Source organism: Plecotus auritus (genome assembly GCF_963455305.1).
Source record: "Plecotus auritus genome assembly, chromosome: 4".
Lineage (NCBI taxonomy): Eukaryota > Metazoa > Chordata > Mammalia > Chiroptera > Vespertilionidae > Plecotus > Plecotus auritus.
This window is the reverse complement of record NC_137775.1, coordinates 19125961-19153416: the sequence shown is the minus strand read 5'-3', so window position 1 is coordinate 19153416 and position 27456 is coordinate 19125961. Positions and strand designations below refer to the sequence as shown.

Here is a 27456-nt window from a genome sequence, read left to right as displayed (position 1 = left end):
GCCAGCAAATCACCAGAAGAGAGAGAAGGGGCATGGGACAGATCCTTCCTCACAGTCTTCAGCAGGAATCAGTCCTGACATCACCTTGATTTTGGACTTCTAGCCTCCACAATTGTGAGAAAATACATTTATATTGTTTAAGTCATTCGACTTTTGGTACATTATTTTTTTTAATAAATCTTTATTCAGATTATTACAATTGTTTCTCCTTTTTCCCCCATAGCTCCCCTCCACCCGGTTCCCACCCCACCTTCTGCCCTTACCTCCTCCCCCACACTGTCCTCATCCATAGGTGTATGATTTTTGTCCAGTCTCTTCCTGAACACCACCCCCATACCCCTTTCCCCCTGAGAATTATCAGTCCACTCCCTCTCTATGCCCCTGATTCTATTATATTCACCAGATTATTCTGTTCCTCAGGTTTTTAATTCACTTGATTTTTAGGTTCACTTGTTGATAGATATGTATTTGTTGTTCATAATTTTTATCTTTACTTTTTTCTTCTTCCTCTTCTTTAAGAATACCTTTCAGCATTTCATATAATACTGGTTTGGTGGTGATGAACTCCTTTAGCTTTTTCTTATCTGTGAAGCTCTTTATCTGCCCTTCAATTCTGAATGATAGCTTTGCTGGGTAGAGTAATCTTGGTTGTAGGTTCTTGCTATTCATCACTTTGAAAATTTCTTGCCACTCCCATCTGGCCTGCATAGTTTCTGTTGAGAAATCAGCTGACAATCGTATGGGTGCTCCCTTGTAGGTAATTAACTGTTTTTCTCTTGCTGCTTTTAATATTCTCTCTTTGTCTTTTGCTCTTGGCATTTTAATTATGATGTGTCTTGGTGTGGTCCTCTTTGGATTCCTTTTGTTTTGGGGTTCTGTGCGCTTCCTGGACTTGTAAGTCTATTTCTTTCACCAAGTGGGTGAAGTTTTCAGTCAATATTTCTTCAAATAGGTTTTCAGTATCTTGCTCTCTCTTCTTCTGGCACCCCCATAATTCTGATGTTGGTATGCTTGAAGTTGTCCCAGAGGCTTCTTACACTATCTTCAACTTTTTGGATTTTTTCTTTTTGCTTTTTCGGTTGAGTGTTTTTTGCTTCTTTGTATTTCAATTCATTGACTTGATTCTTGTGTTCCTCTAGTCTGCTGTTGGGTCTCTGTATAATATTTTTTATTTCAGTCAGTGTATGTTTAATTTCTAGTTGGTCCTTTTTCATATCTTCGAGGGTCTTATTATATTTATCGGTTTTTTCTAGGATATTCTTGAAAAGCCTTATAACTGTGGTTTTGAATTCTATATCCAGTCATTTGTTTTCCTCCATTTCTTTCATTTGTGATCTGTTTCTTTGTCGCCGCATTTTCACTGCTTCCCTGAGTTGGTAGGGTAGCTTTGTGTGCTAGGTTTCCTATATGGCCCAGTGGGTCAGACTCCCCAGTTAACCTGAGGTGGACACTCTTGGTGCACCCCTTTGTGGACTATGTGTACAGCCTTGTTGTAGTTAAGTCTTGATTGTTGTTGGTATCACTGGGAGGAATTGACTTCCAGGCCAATTGGCTGTGAGGATCAGCTGTGTCTACGCTGGGAGAAGTTCGGTGCTGGAGACAGCCTTATAGGATTAGACTTGCCAAATTTCAGAAGCCTCTGTGCTCAGCTTGGATGGGGTGGAGTCTCAGGGCGGAGCAGACAGTCTTGGCTTCCCGTCAGCCTTGCCCTTGCACGCGCGCACCTTCAGACCTCTGCCTTCCCCGGCTCCCGAGCCTCCGCCCGAGAGTCCAGATTCCCCCCCATAAGAGCGTGGGTCCCCAGGGGCTCGCCTGGACCTGGGGTTCAGTGCAGTCAGAACTGGGGTACAGTGCAGTCAGGAGCTTCCGACTCCCTTCTGCTAGGGAAAGCCTGTGGCAACCTCTGCAGTCTTTATGCACACTGGTGCACACGCCTCCAGACCCCTACCCGCCAGGGCTCCCCCAGGTCTCCCCTGGGTCTCCGAGTCTCCGGGTGCCTTTCTCTCTACCTGACAGTCCAGACTCCCCCTGTATGAGCCTGGGTCCACGGGGTTTCACCTGGAACTGGGGTTCAGTGCAGTCGGGGGCTTCCTTCCCCCTCCCACCAGAGAAAGTCAGCCAGGCTCTCAGCCGCCCTTCCTCTCTGCATGCACAAAGACCCTTTGTCATACTTCCAATTCTCTGTGAGCTTTTCTCTTTCCTTCTAGTTGTAGAATTTCCACTCAGCCAGCTTTCCTGTGGTTCTGGATGGTGTCAGTTCTGTCTTTTAGTTGTAGTTTTGAAATTGTTGTGCGAGGCAGCAGTTTAGGTGCTTACCTATGCTGCCATCTTGGTTTCTTGCCTTTTGGTACATTATTAAGGAAGATCTTGAAATGGGGAAATCATCCTGAATTATCAGGGTGGGCCCACTGTAATCACAAGGTCCTCATAAGAGGGATACAGACAGATTAGAGTGAGTGGTGGGAATGGTGGTAGATGTGATGATGAGGCACAGGTTGGAGTGATGTGAGGAAAGAATCACAAGCCAAAGAATGAAGGTGGACTCTGGAAACTGTAAAAGCTAAGGAAATGCAACCTCCTTGCAGAATCTTTTGAAGGAATCAGTCCAATTTCACACCTTGAATTAGCCTGGTGAGACCAATATTTGGACTTTTGATCTCCAGAACTCTACTATAATAAATAAGTGTTGTTTGAGTCACTAATTTTGTAGCAATTTGCTATAGTGGCAATTGGGAACTAATGTACATGCCCTGGCACAGAGCTGGCTATAAGCATGATGCTTCATCCGTTTAGTAATCTTCAAAGTCTCTTCACCAATTACTATATCCCAGTGACCAAGTGCTGCCCATTACCAGGAAGGGAATCCTCTTCTGTGTCTATCTGAGTTAACTAGCTGGATTCTGTTGTCATCACATATCATATTCGGTTCCCAAGACCACTAGGTCTCTTTAGTATACTGGGGAGAGTGGTGTTAAAACTACTATGAATATTATTTTTAGTGAATATTACATTTGCAAAAGATGTTTCTCTTTTCTTCCTACCTCTGCTTTACCCTATCCCAGTAGAAAACTTGGGAAAACACCTATCTTTTTGTTCCAAGATTCTCATATATTCTTCTGCTTTTTTTATCCTTGTCTCCCTGTAGTAAGTAGTAAAGACTGCTGCTGATCTGGGGCTAATTCAATTAAAATAAGCTAAGGATAAGCTTCAAAGGAACCCACATCTCCCAACCCATTGTGCTAAACTTCAAGGCTTTCACACGAAGCTATATGATTAAGTACATTAAATGATTTTGCGTTTACACAATTTTTAAAAAATGAATTTCTTATCAATACAAATTAGTCAGGAAATATAAGTCATATTATTTTTCCACAAAATAAAAGCCATTCTATCAAAGAAGTCAAATATCATAAAAATGTCAACACATTTTCTATCCTGCTAGTGCATGTTGTTGCTTCACTAAACTAATGTCACTTTTATAATCAGTTCTTTCATTCCTTAAGTCTTTATAGAAAATTCTGAAGCTGGCTTACGGGATGGTTTGGCTCCATGAATGCGTGATTCCCTGGGTATGCATCTATATATGGCTTTTCCCAGTGTAAACAGAGAACTCCTGATTCTATAACCCTGCTTTGTATAATTTTGCTTGTATAAATTTGAAAACTCAAGTAGTTCTTTTGGAGTGTAGCGTACTTTCTCACATGTCACTTTTGTACCTCACTATCAGGAACCTGCTGGGACTTAAGTTTAGTTATAGTAGGTCTAAAGGGAAAAAAAGTAGTGGGGGTGGGTTCTGAGTAGAATCAACATTGTTTTGTATGGCAACTGCCTCAGGAGAGACCATTACCATTTCCTCAGGCAATGCAGGGTGATCTCAGGTGGAGGTGGGAAAACCAATACCATGATGAGTAGAGATACTGCTATGGAAGCTGCTATCACAGGCCACTTCTGCTGAGGTTTGGATCCTCCAAGTGGACATTAGGTTAGCTAACCAGAAATCTATATCACAGTCTGAATGACAATTGTGAATTATTTTCAGTTATTTTTTCAGTGGTTACTTTGAAAGTTCTAGTTATTTCTTTATGAGACTAAATAATTACCTACATATGTTCTCAGTGTTGTGCCTTCAGTTTTGACTTTTGTGATGTCTTCATTGTACTGAAAAAATAATTTAATTTTGGACTGCTATTATCTCCATTTCTATAAAGATTTCTAAGAGGAAGAATTGAAAAGCGTAACAAACGCTTGTGTAGAAAGACTCAGCTTCATCAAAGTGTTAACACTCCAAGATTATCTGAAATATAATATAATCCAAATAAAAATATCATAGGAATTTTTTTCAAAATCTAAATTTTCTAGCAGATACTGTATTTTCTAGAAAAAAATAAACAAGAAAGAGTAGTCAGAAAAAAACTCTGAAAATTAAAAAAAACTATAGGTGTGTTGGAACATATGATAAAGCCTCCTTATGTAAAGTAATGTGAATTATGAAACAACAGACCAAGACCTAGAATAGAAGATAAAGCCCAGGAAAAAATTCAAATATATATGAACATTTAGTGCAATATGTAGTCAATGTCTAAACAGTTGTGGCAATAATTTGGCTGGTAATTGCTTTTGTTTGAACCTGGCTAATGATTGGAAACAGCCTTCTAAGGCACTGCATTCCATTCCAGTGAAGTTCACTGTATTTCACTGAGGTCCAAACCACCAATCCTTCCAAAATTCTTTGTGGAGAAGTAAACAAATTCACTGCTTAAAGATTTCATTCAAGTAAGTAGGGATTTTAGAAATAAGAAAAACTGACTCTCTCTTTCTCTCTTTCTCTCTCTCTCTCTCTCTCTCTCTCTCTCTCTCTCTCTCTCACACACACACACACACACATACACACACACACACACACACACATTTCTAGATGGGCAACATTAAGGAGAGTATATAGGAATGTTGATACATGATAAAATATTTTTAAAGTTCTTAAAAATTCTTACTTATGTAGCCTTACAATCATTGAATAATAAATTTACCTAGTCATGTGAATAAAATCCCAGACTGGCAACCTTATGTTGCAAGGGAGTCACCCTAATTTCATTGGTAAGACATTTCTATCTCCACCCTATTATCATTAGGAAAAGGAATGCAAACTTTTGATTGGCTAGGTATAAACATATACTATGACTCCTGCCTCAATTTCCCAATAAAAGCCTTGCCATAATCTTAATCTCTGATTTTGTTACCATGACTTTCCATCTTTCTTGGGTCTCTGTAATAGTTGGTTGTATATCTGCTCCTTTGTTTGGAACAACCAATAACTCAGATTTACGCCCCCCTACGTGGAAAGAGATCCCAGGAAAGTTCAGTGACTACATGGTAGAGAATGGAAAATGGCTGAGTATATCTTAAGAGAATGGGGACCTATAAATCCTAGTGAGCCAAATAGCCAGGTATTTTGAAAAATCTGCACACAAATATGACCAAGGTTTTTATGGGGATTGCCTCTTCAGCATGACTGGCTTAATCATTCAGGTAAGAAATAACTCTCTTTTTCATTTCATGAATTTTCAATATAATGTAAACTAAAAAGATATTAGATTTCTAAAAATTGGTCATGGCTCTCTCTCTTCACCAACTCCATTTTCCTTTCTCTTCCTCCTCCTATGGCTCCCATTTTCATCCTCATTTTTCTGTACCAAACATTTATGAAATAACTCCTGTGTTCAGGATTTTGTATCCAGCACTGGCCAATAGAATTTTCTTCCTTGATAAATATTATGTGGGGGCACTTTCTGGTAGGGTAACACCGGCCACATATAACTATTGAGCACATAAAGTGGGGCTAGTGTGACTAAGGAACTGAGTTGTAAATATTATTTAATTTGAATTAATTTACATGGCCCAAGTGGCTAGTGACTACTCTCTGGAGAGCAATGTGCAAGACAGTGGGCATTCACTAAGGCAAAACCCATGGTTCCAACCTCTAGAGACTGAAACCTGTTGTGTGATTTGTGATGTGTGCATGTTTAATGTGTGATGCGTGTGTGTTTGATGTGTGATGTGTGTGTGTGACACCACAGAACAGGGAGAAAGGAAAGACAGGCCCAGCCAGAGCAGAAACGCATACAGTGTACTCAGGGGATAAATTGATTGCACTCTTGGGTAAGAAGGCCACGTATTTGTGTTTGGAACAATAAGAATATAGACATACTTTATTTCATGAAGAAATATGACGAAAAAAATTTTGTTCAGGATTACCAAGAACGAGTGTTAGACTAACTAAAGGAAGTAAATGGAACGGGTATGACCAGGCTGGACACCTTAGAACTAATCCAGGTGTTAGGTAGAAACATTGATGAAAGAGTGGCAAAGCAAAAATTCTTTAAAGGAAAAAAAAAAAGACAAAACTCTGGAATTGGCTATAAAGGAGGGAAGAAGAGTTAAAGATGTCTAAAGGAGTGGTGAAACTGAAAACATACCTTATTTTTTCCAACAGAAAGAGGAAAGTTCACCAAGACTCATGTTGCAGGTGATGAGCTCAGTCTCAAGCAGGTTCAGTTGTGATGACCTGAAATCACAGATGGAGAAGCTCTGTAGGGATTTGACAAAAACAGAACTGGAGCTCTGTGAGGCTTCAGCTGTTGGGTACTAACAGCACGTGGGTGTTGGCAACACAAGGCCATCCTTAGGGCCCAATCAATGAGTCATTTTAAAAGGAAAGAGTCTTGCCTGTCTGGTGTTTCTCAATGGTTAGCATTGATCTGTAATCCAGGAGGTCACAGGTCAGGTGGGGCATATGCTCCCATTGCAGCTCCATCCCCAGTGGGGGGCTCTCTTTCCCTCTCCCTTCCTCTCTGAAGTCAATAAAAATATATTTTAAAATAATAAAATAAAAAGAATAATGAATTTGAGAAATTTACATCCATTAACAAAACCACCCAGATCTTTACTCTTGCCCACTTGAGGGTAAGCAGGTCAAAAAGAGCAAGTGAGGGACTAAAACAAGAAGGTAAGAGAGAAACAAAATAGGTTCATATTATCTTTACCCCCCTCTCTTCCTGTAAATTTGCTGACACAAGGAGCTAAAAATGGCCATCTTATAGTCTCAACTTCCAACTTAAAGGAACTATTATTGTTTCCCCTAGAAAAAATATTCTTCCTTGGAAATTAAGATCATGAGATGAGAACAGCCCAAAGTCACAGGCACAACAAGCAAAAGTTTATTAGTGAATAAACATTAGAAATAATAGTGAGGACTGACACTTTGATTTTCACTCCTTGATTTTGGAAACCGTAAGTCGGGTCTATAGAAGAAATAGCACCATGGATTAGTCTTTGATAACTAGCATATACCAAATCTGGAGGCCATTGCCCCAGCCACACCAGTATGGTAACTGATTCTTCAAAGATCATTCCAGCTACTTCAGAATGATGGGACATGGTCAGACCAGTGAATTCCACATCATGAGCCTATTTCTGCTCTGTACTTCGTTTTTCTTTTTTAGAATATATTTTTAGTAATTTCAGAGATGAAGACAGAGAGAGAGATAGAAACATCAATGATGAGAGAAAATCACTGATCGGCTGCCATATGGGGAACTGAGCCCTCAACCTGGGTATGCTCCCTGACTGGGAATCTGTGACCTCCTGGTTCATAGGTCAATACTCAATGACTGAGCCATGCTGGCCGGACTCAACTGTGTTCTTTCAAGAAGTACCAATATATCATGCAGAAGTATCTGTAAATCAAACTTTATTATTTATTATTATTATTATTATTATTATTATTATTATTATTATTTTGGCCAGCACAGTAGTCTCTTTTTATTTTTTTAATTTATTTAATTTTATTTTATTGTCTAAGGTATTACAAAGAGTAGTACATATGTCTCCTTTTTTTTTTTTTCCCATTTACCTCCCCCGGCCTCCCCTAGGGGTGGCATTCAGACAACTGGTCATATGGAATTGCCCATGAAGCCAGAAATAAGGCACTGGATAGAAAAAGCTGAAGGCATATGGGTCATGGGAATCTGAGCACTCTGTCAGGCGGCTTACTTGTGTTTACAGGGCCTGTTCAAAATCATCCTTTTATATTCTACTTCAATTTAATGATGGGCTTGGTGGTCAGATTAGACCCTTTCATGATGGGCAATTCTGGTTGCATGGTAACTTGTTAGATCATGGTCAGGCATGTAAGAACCAGCAACAAGGGAGAAATTGTTCCTCAAAAGGAAATCCATTATTGGCAGAGGATTCTAGAGCTTGAATACAAAATCCTAATAGTCTGGACTGCAATTCCAACACAGGGGCCCACGGAAGGCTCTATATAGCATCCCTGTCTTACAAGGATACTTCAAGCACCATTGCACTGTTGGTCATATGGTTCAAGTGACAGAGCAGATTTCATGGCAGCCAGACTAGTGGCAGAGAGCCCTGTTGTGCTGGGTCTCACTAAAACGAGCAGCTTTTCTGGCCGCTCCATACAGGTCTGGTCAAAGGAGGCACACGTGGCCGTCAGACTTCAGAGGCCATCAGAGCCATGGGCTTATTTCTCAGCAGCAGCTGCAAAACCCAAGATGAAATGTAGATACATTACATCCCAGAAGGCTGGAGATGGAGGTGTAATTTTAGAAAACAGTCTGGATACTGTGAGGTCAGAGATGGCTGTATATATCCAGTACTCTATTGTGTATTTGTTTCTCATAAAAGTACAGGGTAGCAATTCTGAAACTGTTATATTGCATGTATCCCAGGTTGAACAAAAAAGCAATATCTGTAGATAATAAGAGCCTGGATCACCACCACCAGTGAAAAGATACAAGCATAAGAGTGGGGTCAGGGCAAGTATAGCATGAACCATTGGTTATGATTGACTGAGACCAGCCCTCTTCATATACTTGTCCTCCCCTAAAACATCTCCGAGTACACAAGCTAGCTATTATAGGGACTTACTCTGTAAAAAAGCTTTTATCAGGCAGGATGGATCACATCTGTTTATATCTCTTATTGCAAATAAACATAGAATTTATGGATTTATGATGTTGAGCTGGTGATGGGAATTAATCTCACAGGCATTTTTAAAGCCTGTATTAGTAACAGAACATAAAACTGGGAATCCTAAGAGTGAAATCACTGCCTTTGAGGACAGTATATTTGCATATGCTATTCAGAACATGTCTTTTAAACCAAATGCAAATTGCACATTCGTGCAGGAGAAAAAGACAATTAGGATGCAGTGTCTGAAGCCTTCTTTCCCTCCAAAATCAATTCTGTGTATGTCTGCTTCTTGCTTGTATCCTAAAAAGTATTAATAAGCTTCGGATTGGGAAAAATTTCAGATTCATGTGAATCCGTTTGGACAGTTATATTCTTTGTTTTAATATATTCATGATAAGAGAAATACAAATTAAATATATACTGGCATGTCATTTCTGTACTCAGAAATTAGCAAAAATTAACAACTTTAAACCTTTATTACCCCACAGAGGAAGCTGGCCATCCTATGTAATAAAAGGCTAATATGCAAATTGTCCTCTCGACTGGAAGCTTGACTGGAAGTTTGACCAGAGGGTGGGGCTGGCCGTGGCCCCTCCCCCTGGCCAGCTCGCCGGATTGCCAGATTGGGGCGGGCCAGCCAGACCCCACCCATGCACGAATTTGTGCACCTTGCCTCTAGTATAAAATAAAATAACATATATGTATTCTCACTTTTTAATGAAACTTATTATTTTGCAATAATTATCTATTCATAGGAAAGTGCAAGAAAATATACAGGGAGGTATCAGGCACCCTTCACCTAAACTCCCTCAATGTGAACATTTTATATTATCAAACAAAAGTATTAATATCGGTTCAAGCCATACAGCCTATTCAGATTTTACCAGTTATACCTGTACTCATTTGTGTGCCTGTACATATATGTGTGTATCTCTATGTAAAATCATCATGAGTAGCATTTTATAATCATTATCACAATCAAGATAATGAATTATACTATCACCACAAGACTTCCTCATTCTACCTTTTTATATTTACATTTAGCCCATCCCTTCCCCACCCTGAGCTTTAGAAATGACTAATCTGTTCTTCATTTCTAAAAAAAAGGTCTTCACTTTTAAAAGAAACTGCCAAATTATTTTCTAGAGTGGTTGTACCATTTTACATTCCCACCAGCAACATACAAATGAACATACTTGCTAGCATTTGTACTATCACTGCTTTTTATTTTAACCATTCTTATAGGCATGCAGTGATGTCTCATTGTGGTTTTAATTTGCATTTCTTCAATGGCTAAAAGATGCTAACTAAACATTTTTTTCATGTACTTACTTGACATCTATATATCTTTGGCAAAATGGCTGTTCATGTCTTGACCAATTTTCTAATTTGATTACTTTCTGTTGAGTTTTGAGAATTCTTTATATAGTCTAGACATAAGTCTTTTTTTGGATATGTGGTTTGCAAATACTTTTGCTTAGTCTGTAGCTTATCTTTTCCTCCTCATAATAGACTCTTTCATAGAGGGAAATTTAAAGATTTTTTTTCTGAGACCCATGAATCATTTTTCCTTTTATGGCTTATCTTTTCAACCTCTTAACATTATTTTTCAGACAGCAAATTTTTGAAATTTTGCCGAGTCCAATTTATCAAATTATTTTTTATTAACTTTTACTTTTAAGTGCTCTGGGATTCAAGTCTAAGAATTATTTGCCTAATCATAGGTGTCAAAACTTTTTTATCCTGTTTTCTCTAGGAGTTTTATAGTTTTGTGTATTAAATTTATGTTCTTGATCTACTTTGAGTTAATTTTTGTATAAGGTGTGTGAATTACTCTGAGGTTTATTTGTTTGCCTGTGGATGTCCAATTGCTCCAGCATCACTTACTCAAAAATCTATCCCTGCTTTATTAAATTGCCTTTGCATCTCTGTCAAAAATTACTTACATTTGTGTAGATTTATTTCATTTCCCTATTTTGTTTCATAATCTTTGTGCCTAGTCCTCCAACAGTGCCACATTGTCTTGGTTTCTGTGGCTATGTACTAGTATGCAGACAGGGAAAATGACTCTTCCTATAGTACAAAATAGTTTTTAGATAATACAGGGTCTTTCTCTGTCCATGTAAGTTTTAGAGTAAAATTCTTTATATTTAGGGGAAATAGTCCTTGTTGAGCTACTGATAAGAATTAGGTGGAACATATATATAAATGTAGGGATTATTCGTATCTCTACTATATTAAACTAGAGGCCTGGTCCATGAAATTTGTGTACTCGGTGGCGGGGGGGGGGGGGGGGGGGGGGGGGGGCGTTCCCCAGCCTGGCCTGTGCCCTCTCACAGTGTGGGAGCCTCATGATCGATCACCCCAAAGAGGTAGGCCCCGCCCACCCACCCGGAGCTCCTCAATGGATTGCCCCAAAGAGGTAGGCCAGAGCCAGAGGTCCTGCCTCTGCACCGTGCGAAGCCATGGGACCCCCGACCTCATCACGTGGAGCCGCAAGACCTGCCTCTGCGCTGCACACGCAGTGTCAAGCCCCTGCCCACCAGTGTACGCCTTGCTGCGCATGCAGCCCCGCCCATCCGAGTGTGCCCGCTGTGCACGCAGCACCCTGGTGATTGCTCATTACGGCATGAGGGCGTCACCGCGTGAGGGCATCACGACCACATAGGCTTTTATTCTATAGGATTATCCAAACTGAGTATGGTATGTCTCTACAAGCAATTAGGTCTTCTTTGATTTATTTCATCACACAGATTCCTTACATGTTTTCTTAGATTTTAACTTAAATATTTAATTTTCTTTGGAGTTATTGTAAATGGCACTTAAAAAAATCCTATTCCCATACCTGGCTGGTGTGGATCAGTGGTTGAGCACTGACCTATGAATCCAGAGGTCACAGTTCAATTCCCAGTCAGGCCACAAGCCCGGTTGGGGGCTCAATCTCCAGTTGGGGCTTGCAGGAAGCAGCTGGCCAATGATTCTCTCTCATCATTGATGTTTCTATCTCTCTCTCCTTCTCTTTTCCTCTATGAAATCAATAAAAATATATTTTTTTAAAAAAGAAAATTACCTACAATACAAGGTGAAAAAACAAAAACCAATAGCATGTTTATATATTAACAAGTGGAAATAGGATTTAAAAATATATATTATTATTATTATTATTATTATTATTATTGATTTAAGAGAGGATGGGAGAGGGAGAGAGAGATAGGAGCATCAATGATGAGAGGCAATCATTGATAGGTTGCTTCCTGCATGCCCCACACTGGGGATGACCATCTGGTTCATAGGTAGATGTCAACCACTGAGCCACGCTGGCTGGGGTGTAAGTAATTTTCTTGTCCTTCTGTTGTTGATTTCCAGCTTGATTTCACTGTGGTCAGAGAACATCCGCCAAGTGCTTGGCCAGAGAGAGCAGCTTTTCGTGTGACTGTTGTGCATTCCTGTTGGGCAGTTCCGGTTGCTGGACTCTCTGGCTCCGTGCTGCTTGGACCAGTTCCACACAGGTTTTGACCTGCTTTGTGCAGGTGCCACTGGGAGCTGTATTTCAGTTTATCCTGTACCTCTTACCTACTGCCTTGGGCTTCAACTCCTCTGCTGCTCCCTGGAACACCTCTAAGAACCTGTTTGGCACTCTGATTTGTGCAACCAGGAGAGTTCCTACCCTTTGGGTCATCTTACTCAGTGGATGATTAGACAAAATTCCGCTCACTTTTTTTTCTTTCACAGCCACTGGGCCTTTCATAATAATGGTCTTCAGTAGTCCCAAGACAACATTAAGCACCCATATCCTCAGTGGAGGCAAGCCAACCATCTCTTCCTGTATTAGCTTAGCCTCCTTTCCTTACTTTCTCCCTCCTTTTTTTTTTTTTTTTTCTTTCTGCAACCCCAAATAAACTACCTTTGCCTCAGATCCTACTAATGTCGAATTTGGGTTAACAGATCGGACATACAAGTCTGGGCTTGCACATTACTGACATGTAAAAAAAATCTGGTGAAGTAAAAAGTATCACTAAAATATCTTTCAAATTCTATCTAAAATTATTTACTTTATACTTTTATGTTGCTAAATGTCATCCAATAGAGATGAATTTAGATCAACAGCTCTCTTTGAAAATACAATACCTCTTGCCCAGCCTATGTGGCTCAGTGGTTGAGCATCGACCCATGAACCAGAAGGTCAGGGTTGAATTACCAGTTAGGGCACATGCCAGGGTTGTGGACTCAGTCCCCATTGTGGGGTGTGCAGGAGGCAGCTGATCAATGATTCTCTCATCATCAATGTTTCTATCCCTCTCCCTCTCCCTTCCTTTCTCTGAAATAAATAAAAACATATTTTTTAAAAAAATACAATTCCTCTGGAGAGGACATACAATTCATTATCATAGATAATATGAAAGACAGAAGACAAGACAGAAATAAATTTAGGAAGAAACCAAGCATTACTAAAAAGTCTAAAGACTGATATATAATCAACATTATTTACTTGAAAGATCATTAACAAGATAGGTACCTCATTATCTTTATTTCTCTCCACCCTATCATTTTCAGTAAAGATAATAAAGAGTTTTTATTGGCAGATGTGCAAAAAAATAATCATATGACTTCCTCCTCCAATTCCATTAACTTCTTGTCATAATTTTAATCTCCAGGTTAAACACCAGGACTTCCCATTTTCCTGGGCTTGTGTAGTGATTGGCTGTAATTTTGCTTCTTTTGCAGTAGTATCCAGTTTCTCAGATGCATATCCCTCTCTTTGGAAAGACTGTCCTGATCAGCTTAGTGATTGCAAGATAGAAAATGAAAAGTAATCATTAATTTCTGGCATTACCTTGAAAGACAAGGAACATATAAAATCCTATTGAATGAAACAGCCAAGTATTTTGAAAAATTTGCACCAGAAAATGAACAAAATATTTTATGGGGATTACCTATACATCATGGATGGCAATATCAAACAGGTAAGAATGACTCTCTTTTTCATTACATTGACCCTTTGACTTAACTGAAAATTAAATAGGAAGCATTACCTTGTATATATAACACCACTTTTGTGAAAATTATTTTTCTTTTTCCTCTTCCCACTCCTTTTCCAACTATTTTCCCCCACTCCTCCCCATCTACTTTTCTCCTCATTCTTTCCTAAACTAATTTTATCAAGCATTTATGGATCGCCCCAGTTTGCGTGGTGTTTCTACTCAGAACTGTGTGCAATAATGAAAAGTTTATCTTTGCACTGTCCAGTAGAGGAACAGGAGACCTACTGTGCTCATGTGTTATTAAATATGGCTAATGGGCACTTGAGATGGATAATGTTTCCAAAGACCTGAATTCTCAGTTTTATTTAAATTAATTTAAATTTAAATAGTTACAAATGGCTACTGGATTCTTCATTCACTGAGACACAGAATATTAGACCTAGTTCATTCCATATCAACAACTATTAATTGAGATGCTACTAGGTGCCAAGCCTAGTTCTAAATCCTGGGGAGTACACCCATGAACAAACGAGTTAAAGCAATATACATTAAATACACAAGGTTACATAAAATTAATTTCTATTACCTACAGCTCTAAATGTGATTAAGTAATCATGTAGACTGGAGTGACAAAGCATAAAAATTCTTTGCAAGAAAACCTTTCTCTCATATGTTTTCTCCCTGAAAAGTATATCTCTTCAGAAATGAAAGTGAAGATTTGTATTGTAACAAAAATATCATAAATTCCAAAACTCTCTTATTCTGGCTAACAATGGCATTCAAGAAATAAGGGACCTTCACCATCAGCTTCCAGAAAATTGTACTGAAAGAAAAAAATCAATGAGAGAATGGGTAGTTTTGTGGAAAAGATAGGAGATGAGACTCTGCAAGGTCTGATCTATAATAGCATCCTGAACTGGCATTATAAGCAAGTTCGTCAGGGGGATCTCCTGATACCCAGTATAAGTCCTATTCCTAGGCAGTCCTTAGCATGGAGAAGAAAAATATCTGAACTCCTGGGACATGGTTGAGGAAGATCCCAAACATCCTATATAATAAAAGGCTAATATGCGAATTGTCCCCTCGGATGATCATTTAACCAGGAGACAGGGAGTTTAACCTCTCGCTATGACATGTGCTGACCACCAGGGGGCGGCGCAGAACATGGCGGGCATCGGAGATGCTGCTCTGGCAGCTGGTGGCAGTGGAGGCGCTGCTGGCCCCAATGGGCCCCAAGGAGAGCGGGAACGTGGTGGGATGGTGGAGCAGGTGAGGGGGTGGCGCCAGGCCATGGCAAGGTGCCAGGCAGGGCTGCGGGGCTACGAGGCTGGGAGCATGAGCTGGGGCCCGATCTCTGCAGACCACCCTGAGGGACCCCACCTGTGCACGAATTCATGCACTGGGCCTCTAGTAAGTTTCATAAAGTTTTCTACCCTGGATTCACTAATGAACAAATGGCAAGGTCAAATGTTGGATTGGATACCTTGCAAAATTTTATTTTTACTCAAGAACATAATAAATGGGATTCTTCTCTTTTTCAGTGGTTGATTTTACTTAGTATTTAATTGAAGTAAACTACATGACATAACTAGAGAAAATCAAAATAGGATTACATTTTTTTAAATAAGCATAAAAGTATTTCAAGAATGAAATAACAATGACCGGAAAGAAAATGTATTCTCATCTTTAAAGAACTATTTTTACCCTCTGTTCACTCTTTCTCTGCCTCCCTACTCTCCCAACTAACTCGACACCCACCTCAATACCTAACTTTACAGGCAACCATGGGTTTTCTGTCTCTAACAGAAGATTAGGGAGCATTATCTAGAATTTTCATATAAACTGTTGTATACTCTTTTTTGGTCTGGTTTACTTCAGTTGTCATGATGCTTTTGAGATTTATTCATTTGCTTGCATACGTCAGTATTTATTCATTTTTATTGCTTAGCAGAAATTTTGCCTAGAAAAAAATGTTGGAATTGGGAAGAGAATATTGGGAGTCTAAGACAAGATAAAGAAGTGCCATGAGAGAGGAAAAGATGGGGGGAAAAGGAGGACTGTGGAAAGTGTACAGAAATTTATGTTAGATTCCATGCCTCCACTCAAAGGACTTATAACAGAGGAAGGAAAATTAGAAATGACAATAAAAGGCCTGCGTATAAAAACATACTAGATAAAAGTGAGAGTTTTGTGAGCTAGAAATAGAATAAGATTTGAATTGAATCTTGAAAAAAAGGTGAAATGTTGTTGGATTTTTTTTTAAGTAATCCATAAAGAAAAAAATAGAATGAACTAAAGGATAAAGCTTGGAATTAGTGTAGCATATGGGAGAGAAAAGGAGAGGGAGAGAAGGAAATGCTGAGATTACAGGAGATACAGAAACTTTTGCTAGAGAAATAGTATAATTGGAAAGTGGGGTAAGTTGATAGTAGAAATTTGGGTTTGAATAATAACAAAAATAGAGTTAATTTTATTCTTGAAAAAAAATGTGAATGACAAAAAAACACTTTTTGGTAAAGGCTACTGAAAATGATGTATTTCTTGCCATGGGAAGATAAGAAAAAATTCCTCAGAGAATATAATGACCAGAGGCAAGCATGTTTGTTTTTTTGTTTTGTTTTGTTTTGTTTTTAACCTACAGTTTAGAAATAATCTAGTAAATCCAACTCTGGATTCCCTCTTTTCAGGCAGATTAGCTGACCCCACCCGAAAAACAGACTGTGGCCATAAGTCTGGGGATCAGCTGTGCATCTCTGTCGACAGTTGGTGAGCTGGTGAGTATAATGTAAAAGTCAAATCACAAATTGATGACCTTTCCACAAAGAATCAATTTAACACTGAATCCCAAATAGAGAAACAGAAACAAAATCAGTATTACTGCTTTTACAAAACAAATCAATTCAGCCCTAGCTGGTTTGGCTCAGTGGATAGAGTGTTAGCCTGTGGACTAAAGCATCCTGGGTTTGATTCCCATCAAGGGCATGTACCTTGGTTGCAGGCTTGATCCCCAGCCCTGGTAGGGGTACATTAAGTCCATTACTATCTCTTCATGTTTTAAAATAATAAACCTACAGCATAAATCCATTCTGCTTTAGGAGAGCAGGATTCTTAAGAGAAGCACATTCAAGTTGCATATGAGAATAAGGGAAATTTCTGATAGTTTCTGAAGTGCCCAGAAGTACTGCTTAAGGTTTCCCACGTTTCCCAATGTGTGGGTTTACCTTCATGCTAGATTTCTTTACTTCAAAAGCAACCTCTTTTGTATGCTAATAATATTAATCATAACTTTTTGTTTACACAGACCTTAATTTTTATCTCTCTGCAATGCCCTTCCTTGCTGCCGTTGATTCTGGCATAATGGGGATACCATCAGACAAAATCACATTGCTGCCACCATACAAGGATCAGATGAGTTTTTGTTTTAATGTTTCTAGCTGTCATTCATCCTTTCCAGAAGCAATGAAAAAGTGGAATGAATTTTACCAGGTTTTGTGTGTGGCTTTTGTTTTGTTTTGTTTTTTAGTAATTTAATTAATACTCTGGGGGTGGCCAGATAATTTTTTAATAATATATTCAATGTAGAGTTATTTTAGGCATTGAACAAGTTCTTAAAGAATTAAGTTCTTAATATTAAAATATTTATTATAATGACAGAAATATTAATGAGTTGATTACTGAATGACATCATATCACAGTTAGCACCCTCATTACCCATTGAATATTGAGGCTGCCCTATCCATTTTTCTCACACCAAATGAATTATATGCAAACACGTGAGAATTATGATTTAATAGAAATTTTATCACAATTTCAGGGCCGACTGAGCAAAAACCTATATAGAAATACAAATATAATATAGGTTGTGGTGAATTTGATCAGATTATTTCAACTCTCTTCATAAACAAACTAGAGGCATGGTGCATGAAATTCTTGCATAGGGGGGTATGTCCCTCAGCCCAGCCTGCACCCTCTCCAATCTGGGACCCCTCGAGGGATGTCTGACTGCCCGTTTAGGCCCGATCCTACTGGGACATCCCTCTCACAATCCAGGACTGCTGGCTCCCAACTGCTCACTTGCCTGCCTTCCTGATTGCCCCTAACCACGTCTGCCTGCCAGCCTGATCACCCCCTAACCACTCCCCTGACAGCCTGATTGATGCCTAAATGCTCCCATGGCAGCCCGATTGCCCCTAACTTCCCTCCCCTGCAGGCCTGGTCACCCCTAACTTCCCCCCCTGCTGACCTGATCACCCACAACTGCCCTCCCTTGCAGGCCTGGTCCCCCCCAACTGCTCTCCCCTGCAGGCCTGGGTCCCTCCCAACTGCTCTCCCCTGTTGGCCATCTTGTGGTGACCATCTTGTGTCCACCTGGGGGCATCCATCTTTGACCACATGGGGGCAGCCATCTTGTGTGTTGGAGTGATGGTCAATTTGCATATTACTCTTTTATTAGATAGGATAGAGGCCTGGTACACAGGTATGGGCCAGCTGGTTTGCCCTGAAGGGTGTCCCGGATCAGGGTGGGGGTTTGCTTGGGGCGTGGGGTGGCCTGGGCAAGGGGCCTGTGGTGGTTTGCAGGCTGGCCATGCCCCCTGGCGAACCAAGAGGAGGCACTGGTATCTGGGATTTATTTATCTTCTATAATTGAAACTTTGTAGTCTTGAGTGGAGCCAAGCCTCCTGCTTGCTCCATGGCCACAGCCATTTTTGTTGGGATTTATTTATCTTCTATAATTGAAACTTTGTAGCCTTGAGCGGAGGCCAAGGCAGGCCAGGGCTGCAGAAGCTTGGCTTCCTCCATCGCCGGGGGCAACTCCAGCCTCCTGCTCTCTCTGTGGCCGCAGCCATCTTGGTTGGGTTAATTTGCATACTCGCTCCTGATTGGCTGGTGGGTGTGGCTTATTGGTGTAGCAGAGTGATAGTTAATTTGCATATTACTCTTTTATTAGATAGGATATAACTTGACTGAAGCAATCATTTGACAATCAGAATAGAATATTGATATCTAAAATAAAGTGCCATGGGTGGAAGAGTAAATGACCAAAAACAAACAAGTTTCCCTCTACAGATCTTTATATTTCATATGATTAGACAAAATACTCTTACTCCTCCCATTTACCCAATTTCTGACTCTTAAGACTTTGTGGAAAGTTCATTATATGGCCAGAAAACAAGTAAATAAAATACTAAAGCTCTGGTTCTGAACAGCATAAGATCCTAAAACACATGGTTTATTGCTTTCAAATGGGTTTAGCATCACTAGTAATTAATATAACTAATATTAAGTTTTTAGGGACTGTTAAGCATTGAATCTTTCATATCTTAACTTTTAGGGAAAAAAAAACCCTCATTTAGATGTTGAAAAATTATATTTGTTAGTAGAATTGATTTTCAGGAAGAGAGAGTTATCATTGCTAAAATAATATAACCCTGTTCTTCTTGGACAGCATTTAAAGTCCAATTCTAGTAGTTTTGATGACCTGCTGAAGTACTTATGGGCTGCACATGTCTCATCCTTGGAGGTTGCTCGTAAAAATTTTCAAAACAGGTAAGAATGGATCTAAAAGTTATTTTGTTTTCACATGGTAACAACATTTTCATCTTACATTGCCTTTTTCATTGAAGTGTTTTTTCAATCAACCTGTTTACCAATATGTCAACCATGGGAGGTATTGTAGATAAAGAGAAAACTAACTGACAAGAAAATGTTTTACTGGATAAGGTAAAAAGTGTTTTACAAGTAGGAAGGAAAATATGAAAAAAAAGCAGATTTGTATTATAAAGTATAACAAAATAAAAAGCAATAAATCAAAATCAAACCAGAAGTCCAAGAAGGCAAACAAACAAAAGGTTGTTTTGCCCAAACCGGTATTTATAAACCAGAGAATGTAATGACAAATAATTATATGATGTCTGCATCATTTTATCAGAGAAAATAACTTGGTTAACACATATTTGGAAGGAACTATACAAGAGGCATATTAGTTATCATGCTGTGTAGCTAAAATAATGTTAAAAGTCTCCCAATTTTATAGCAAATGAGGTTGAATGAGGCAGCATGACTTGGTCTGGGAGTGAATGACAATATATTTGGAGTAGTATCAGCCACCCAGAGTGAGTTGTGGTGTAGAAAGAAGGAAAGGATGGGTGACTGGTTTAAAAAGCATATGTAAGAACAGGTACACATGCTTGAGGCCTTCTTGTTAACCACCTAATTTTATCCTGCCCACTGACCACATATTCAATTAAGATAAACAAATAACAGATTTAGGAGTCATATTGTTTTGCATATATTTGTTCTTGATATTGCTTTAAAGCTGATTTTCATATTGGTCCACAGAAAAATTCATCCTCTTGGCATTCTGTGAAATGAACTGGAATTGTAGCCATCATCACAATTTTTTTGTTGTGACTCAACTGCTTGGCTATTTCTATGACTGCCAATGAAACTTGAGGTTATTGGTCAAGCAAGTAGAGAGGGGGTTACAACCTCAAGATCATAATTGAGATCAAGTGATTATAATTTATAGAAAACTAGAGGCCCAATGCACGAAGATTCGTGCAAGCATGGGCCTTCCTTCCCCTAGCTACCAGCACCACCTTCACTCTGGCCGGAGCTGCCTTTCCGCCTTCCCACGCTGCCCAGAGGCCTGAAACTGCTGGGGTGGTGCAGGATGCCTGCATCATTGCCATGGTGACAACACAAGCGTCCCAACCAGCCCCCAGTCACTTGGCACCTGTGTATGCAAATTAACCCACCATCTTTGTTGGGTTAATTTGCATACTCACTCCTGATTGGCTGGTGGGTGTCGTGAAGGTACGGTTAATTTGCATCTTTCTCTTTTATTAGTGTAGATAGTTTATAAAATAATATTTTTGCAAACTTTCCCAATCACATGCAAAATTAAATTCTAGAAAATTGCATTTTTAATATCAACTCTCCGAGGATAATGAGAGCAACCCTCAATATCTGAAATAAAATAACAAAGTTGAATTTACTGCAATTCTAGGAAGGGAGAACTACGTCTGTCAGGCCCAGTATCACTAAGCAGAACACTTTTCTCATCTAGTTTTGGGTTATTAGGAGATGGAGAGTTCAGGGATTCATGGATTTTAAGTGAGTTGAGTTACCAGTATGAGAATACTCAGGTAAGATAGCTATCAATTTTCATTAGAAACATGTTTATACACTGTGCCCCAGTTTCTAATGGCCAGTTCCTAAAGGACTGACTTTTGAAAGATGACACTGATTGGAGGCTTGCCAAACTCTGTTTCCCAAACCATTTCCCTGAGGCAAGTTTTTGTTGATGGATTGAGGAAGTCTAAAAATGTTTTGATGACCACTTGTTACTTTGTCTTCTCCTAGAGATGAGAAAGCTTGTTTTTATTCTTGAAAATGTGACAATACTTCAAGTGGTTAAAATTTAAGGATATTTCAGATTTTGTTTATGATCTAATTTCTATTATATGCTTATTTTGTTTTTTATGCTGATTGCATTTATTCCAAACTATTGAATGTGTCTTATTTGGAAATATTTGACTAATTTTTCAATAAATCAAATTTATAAATAACCTGAGGCAAAATAATATCCATATGAATTGTTTGATGAGTAAGTTTAAATGTGTATGTGCCTGTTTTCTTCACACACCACCTCAGGGGAAAACAAACAAGCAAACACCTCTTGTTGATCTTAGTAGAAACATAAGTACAAAAGTTAATTATTTTTTTACTAACACGTTTACTTTATTTCCTGAACTTCTGACTTCTTTACATGGCTGTCTACATAGGTGTCAACCTAGACCTATATGAATATTTTTTAATAGCTGCATGACAGAATCCGGACTATGGATTTTCTTCTCATCTCTCAGTCAATTCTTACAACAATAATTTTATAGAAAGTATCTCTTCTGAAGTTTACACAGATTGGTAGTGTCAGGAAGATTTATGTCACGGGTTGTCTAACTCCAAAGACTAAGCTTTTACCCTTATAGCTCTTCTGCTTATAAAATAATGTATCCTGCAAACTGATATTCAAAGATCCATACACAGAAATTCTCAACATACTGGCAAACAGGATTCAGCCACATAAAAAAAAAATAAAAGGATTATAAACCATGACCACGTGGGATTTATACTAGGAATGCAAGCACTGAAATACTACAACAGTCAATCTCATGACCCAGATGGCTGTTAAGTGACTAACCTGTATAGAGATAAACAACAGAGACATGCTGCACAAAAGAATGATTCACAGTCCCAGGATGGAGTGGAACAGGGAGAGATTTCATCACGCTACTCAGAATGGCACACAGTTTAAAACTTAACCATCATTTATTTCTTGGATTTTCCATTTAATATTTTTGGACCACAGGTAATGAAAACTGTGGATAGTGAAACTTCAGATATGGGGGGACTACTGTACACATCATCAGAAAAAAAAAATACCAAGCTACCTAAAACACAAGAAAAATAGTCTGTAAGCTATTTATTGTTTAGTGGTTACCTGAAATGGAAATCACATGTTCCTTTAGAAATATCAAAATTCAGCAGAAATTTTGCTAATCTTCTTTAAATGTATCTTTACATCCTATCTAATAAAGAGGAAATATGCTAATTGACTCTCATACTGTCGCAAAGATGGCGGCAGCCACGGCCAATAAGGAGGGATATGCTAATTGCTGCCCCGCCCTCAAAGATAACGGTGCCCACAGCCAATAAGGAGGGAATATGCTAATTGACTGTCACACCCTCAAAGATGGCAGTGCCCACAGCCAATAAGGAGGGAATATGTTAATTGACTGCCATGCCCTCAAAGATGGTGGCATCCACAGCCACAAGATGGCGGTGCCTGCCTCCGGAGTCCCCCAGGCCCCTCAGCTCCCCAGCCACCCAGGGCCACTCGAGGCTCAGGTAACCAGGGCTGGCCAAGGCTTGAACTGCCAGTACTGGCAGCAGCAGAGGTGTGATGGGGCATTGCCTTCCCCTGATCACTGGGTCGCCTCCCACCCCTGAGGGCTCCTGGACTGTGAGAGGGGGCAGGCCGGGCTGAGGAACTCCCCCCTCCATTGCATGAATTTTTATGCACTGGGCCTCTAGTTTTAAAATAATGAGACATGGTCACATTTCAGCTTGTATGCAAATGGAGCAGGATTTATGAAAAGGAAAAAGCATTCTACTAAAACCATTTTCTGGGATGGTAACTTCCAGATTTAAAATTCTAATGAAATATTTTAAATTTTCAAATCTAAGAGCTAAAATCAACTGCTAGTTTCTACAATCCACATTCTAAAAAGTGGTAGGATGTAGTTTTGAACAAAATATGTTTTGAAAATTGAGTTTGCAAAATTCTGAGTTGGCTAATTATAAATGGGAACTTCCCTCCACCCCTTGTCTTGTAGGTTAAGGTATTATTCTAAACAAAAGGCAGATTTTGGAAGAAATTGGGCTTTGTTTGTGGATTATTTAGCTCCACCCCTCTTTCCTTCAACTTTGGTTAGAACTTATGAATTCCAGAAAGGTCTGCCCACACGAATGCTTCTTAGTGGTGATCCAGCCCTCTTCATCGGTGACTTTACTGTCTTTCAGAACAGTGTCCTGCTTGCTCTAAATCTTTTGCACATTGTGCATAAGTATACAGGTAAGTAACACCTTAATTTTTGGAAATTCTTACTGTGTTGATTTCAGAAGTAATGAAAAACCATTAGAATCATTGTTACAAATCATTACAACAGAGCTCTAAAGAAATAAATTTTATCTCAACTCATAAATATTTTTACTATTTTTTAGGAACACTGTCTTTCATTGTATGGAAAACTTTAATGATGTCAAAAATTGCAAGAGAACTGTTTCTAGAGATTTTGGAATTCATCCTTCACTATTTTATTTAAGTACTTCTGGAAATATGTAATAAAATAAAAATCTATGAGAATAATTCCTAAAGGAAAAATGTTCTCAACAATTAGTCTTGCATATTTGCATAATTTTGTCTTGTCTATGCCTATATTTTAATTAATGCTGTTAATTTGTTTTTAATAATTATTGAATTAGCAATAATAATAAAATGTTTACTGTTCAATGAAAATTTGGTTGAGCCCTGGCTGGTTTGGCTCAGTGAATAGAGCGTTGGCCCAAGGACTGAGGGGTCCTGGGTTCGATTCTGGTCAAGGGCTTATGCCCGGATTGCAGTCTCGATCCCCAGTGGGGAGCATGTAGGAGGCAGCCAATCAATGATTCTCTCTCAAAATTGATGTTTCTATCTCTCTCTCTCCTTTCCCTTCAATAAAAAATATTTTTTTTTAAAAAAAAAGAAGAATCCCAGGCTATCTTTAAAAAAGAAAGAAAGAAAATTTGGTTGAATAGCTGAATAAATGCTAATAAATTAATAAATATCATAAAACCTGATTTGAATTTTGGATGTTATTCCACCTAAATTAATTTCATGAAATTTGAAGGAATAGATTTTCATGGCCAATAGTAAGAGGCAGAAATTTTTAAATAAAAATTTAGATGATGAATTTGGATTTCTAAGACACTTAAAAATTAACTATTAATTTAGAACGTATTTCTTAATAGAAGATGTTTTGGAAGGCTTTTAGTTTTCTCAAAGTTAGAAAAGTTATTTTCTAACCTTTTTTTTCTAGTCTATGCTTTTTAAAAAATATTTTAGGACCATACAGGGCAAAAATTCTCACTTTATCAAGAGACAATGTGTACTGACAAGAAGGTGGCTTTTCCTCCTGCTGTCCTCATGGTGACTTCCTTCCACAGCTTTTATGAAGCTTGTTTAGACGGCTTTACATAGGGCCTCAACTATAGGCAAAATGTATCCACTAATGAACCATTTGGAAAAATAAAATGAAAAAATGTAAGGCAAACGTTAGATATTGTGGTAAAGTAATAAGGGCACCAATGCACAAAAGACGAATTTGCATCTAAGCCCTTTTATTTTTCCAGCCAGTGTTAGCTGGTTAATCCTCAGCAATTTATCAAATTCCCTTGTATCTCAGTATACTTCTTAACAATCAAAAGATTGTAACAAACTAAGATAATTGAGAGTCACAAGATTTTGGTCATAAAAATTAATTAGTTCAATAACCAGAAGGTGGTGGACATCCAGTATAATGTGTACAAAACGGTACCTGTGGCACAGAGTACCTGTTTGATGAACAATACACCAATAAGATAACTCGCTATATCAAAACTCAATCATGACTATAGCATAAACTCCAGGAAACCCAAACCATGATATGTAAGTGTTGACAGAAAACAGGTTGCCTCTGGATTAGAAAACAGACCATTTGTTACTCATCTATCAACTATGACCTGATGTGCACAGGGTGATGCAGTGAAGGCCAGGTGATCACCTTGGCATGCAGTGGAATTACACCACAGGAAAGGAATCCTGACATGATGAGACTCGGAATGCATTTAGAGCAGCTGGCATATCAGCCCATTTGCTAGACTCACACATGCAAAAGAGAAAAAGAGAAACCTCAGCTTTACTTTAAAGGGAAGGTGGGGATGGGTAGGGAGGGTGAGGTGCAAGAAGGTAAATTCTCCCACTACACATTCAAAATACTTACTTTCATTAGAGATTAATTTTTTACAGTAATCCTTTTGTTCAGCATCTCAGAGACAGGCATCTGTTCTACTGTGTTCACCGTGGCAGGTAGGTGCTGGGGCAACACCAGAAATGAGGCCACTGCTCAACTAATATCTGTCGAATCAGTTCTGAAGCTTGGGGATGATTTTCAGAGTTTTCCAGCAACTCAGTGTGATTATAACAAACACACAGCACATGCAAAGAGGGAAGAGCTTGGCCTGCATGAGCCTAGAGCCTGTGTATTCCCAATTATGGCCCAAAAGGACAGGTCATAGTGTAGGGGTTCTGAATCGACATCTGTGAATCATTCCTGAATCCTCTTGGCCTGTACCCTGACTGCAGCCCCTGCAGCTAGGACCAGTTCCCCAGGCTTTGACCTGCTTTATCCAGGTGCAACTGGCAGCTGTATTTCAGTTCCTCCTTGCACCTCTTACTGCCCTTGGCTTCTATGCCTCTCCTGCTACCAAAATACCTGTAAGAACCTGTTTTGTACTCAGACTTGTTCAACCAGAATGGCAGGAGAGTTTCTACCCATTGGATCACCCCTGTAATAAAAAATTATACCCAGGATTTAGTTTATGGAGGTATGACTGACTGAAGACGTGGGAAAGCCAATGTCATTGAATGAATTAATTACTTAATGTTTTCTGAGAGAAGGCCACACGCCATGCCACACTGGGCTCAGGGGAGCAGATGACAGGAGTGAGGAGAAGGCATAGATCTTCATTGAGGTTTCCTAGGGAAAGCAACACAGCCTGGTCCCTCCCAACTTCCCTCCCCTGCTGGCCATCTTGTGGCGGCCATCTTGTGTCCACATGGGGGCAGCCATCTTTGACCACATGGGGGCAGCTATCTTGTGTGTTGGAGTGATGGTCAATTTGCATATTACTCTTTTATTAGATAGGATTACATTTTGAAATAACTGGAAGGATGCCAGCTGATTCTGTAATACTACAGATATATTTAATAAGATATTGTCATCCACATATTTATACCAAATCCAGTTTTCCAGAGCTGTCTGCCTTCTCTCTATCTATGAAATGGACTCTATTTTGCTTGGTAGTTTAGTTTGTTCATTAAATTCCACATATGAGTGAAATAGGGAGGGATTGAGCAAGAAAGAAAAAAAGAGAGAGAGAACTCATGGATATGTCAGCAATGTGGTGATTGTTGGAGGTGAAAGAGGGCATAGAGGGGATAAACGGTGATGGAAAAATAAAATTAAATAAATTCAACTTTCCTTTCACACAAATGAAATTTATATTCAAAAGTTATCAACTTTTAAATCTTACCACTAAATCAATTGCATTCATTAGCTTTTTAAAAATATATATATTTTATTGATTTTTTACAGAGAGGAAGGGAGAGGGATAGAGAGTTAGAAACATCGATGGGAGAGAAACATCGATCAGCTGCCTCCTGCACACCCCCTACTGGGTATGTGCCCGCAACCAAGGTACATGCTCTTGACCGGAATCGAACCTGGGACCCGTGAGTCCACAGGCCGACGCTCTATCCACTGAGCCAAACTGGTTAGGGCACATTCATTAGCTTTTAGTTTACTTATGCAAAAAAAAAAAAAAAAAAAAAAAAACAAATAAAAAAAAACACCTTGTTCTCATATTGGCATTTAATACAAAAATTGTTAAAGTAATTTTAAAAACTAGAGTGGCACCTGGGAAGGATTAAATATGTTGACACATCATGGAGTATTGTTACTCAGGGAAATAGAAATTCATGTGCAAGTTACCTACTGTCTTATGGTTTTTCCCTTGCTAATAATATTAAGATTTGAAAAATCTCATCAAATAACTGGAGATTTCTGAATATTAGTCAGATTCTAGGTCTCTGGAGCATAACATGATGAATTCTCCAAAGATG

General features: G+C 39.0%; 1 protein-coding gene across 1 annotated transcript; it reads left to right on the top strand.

Annotated features, from left to right (window-relative positions):
* Positions 1–5505: 5505 nt before the first annotated feature.
* LOC308245998 (protein LEG1 homolog) lies at positions 5506–23860 on the top strand (the record flags this gene model as incomplete). Its single annotated transcript, XM_080663861.1, is given in 11 exon segments — positions 5506–5526; positions 6491–6639; positions 8384–8642; positions 13647–13794; positions 13797–13955; positions 16661–16740; positions 16744–16747; positions 17275–17459; positions 19420–19520; positions 23372–23610; positions 23760–23860. Coding segments are annotated over 11 exon segments (1446 nt in total).
* Between the last annotated feature and the right edge of the window lie 3596 nt (positions 23861–27456).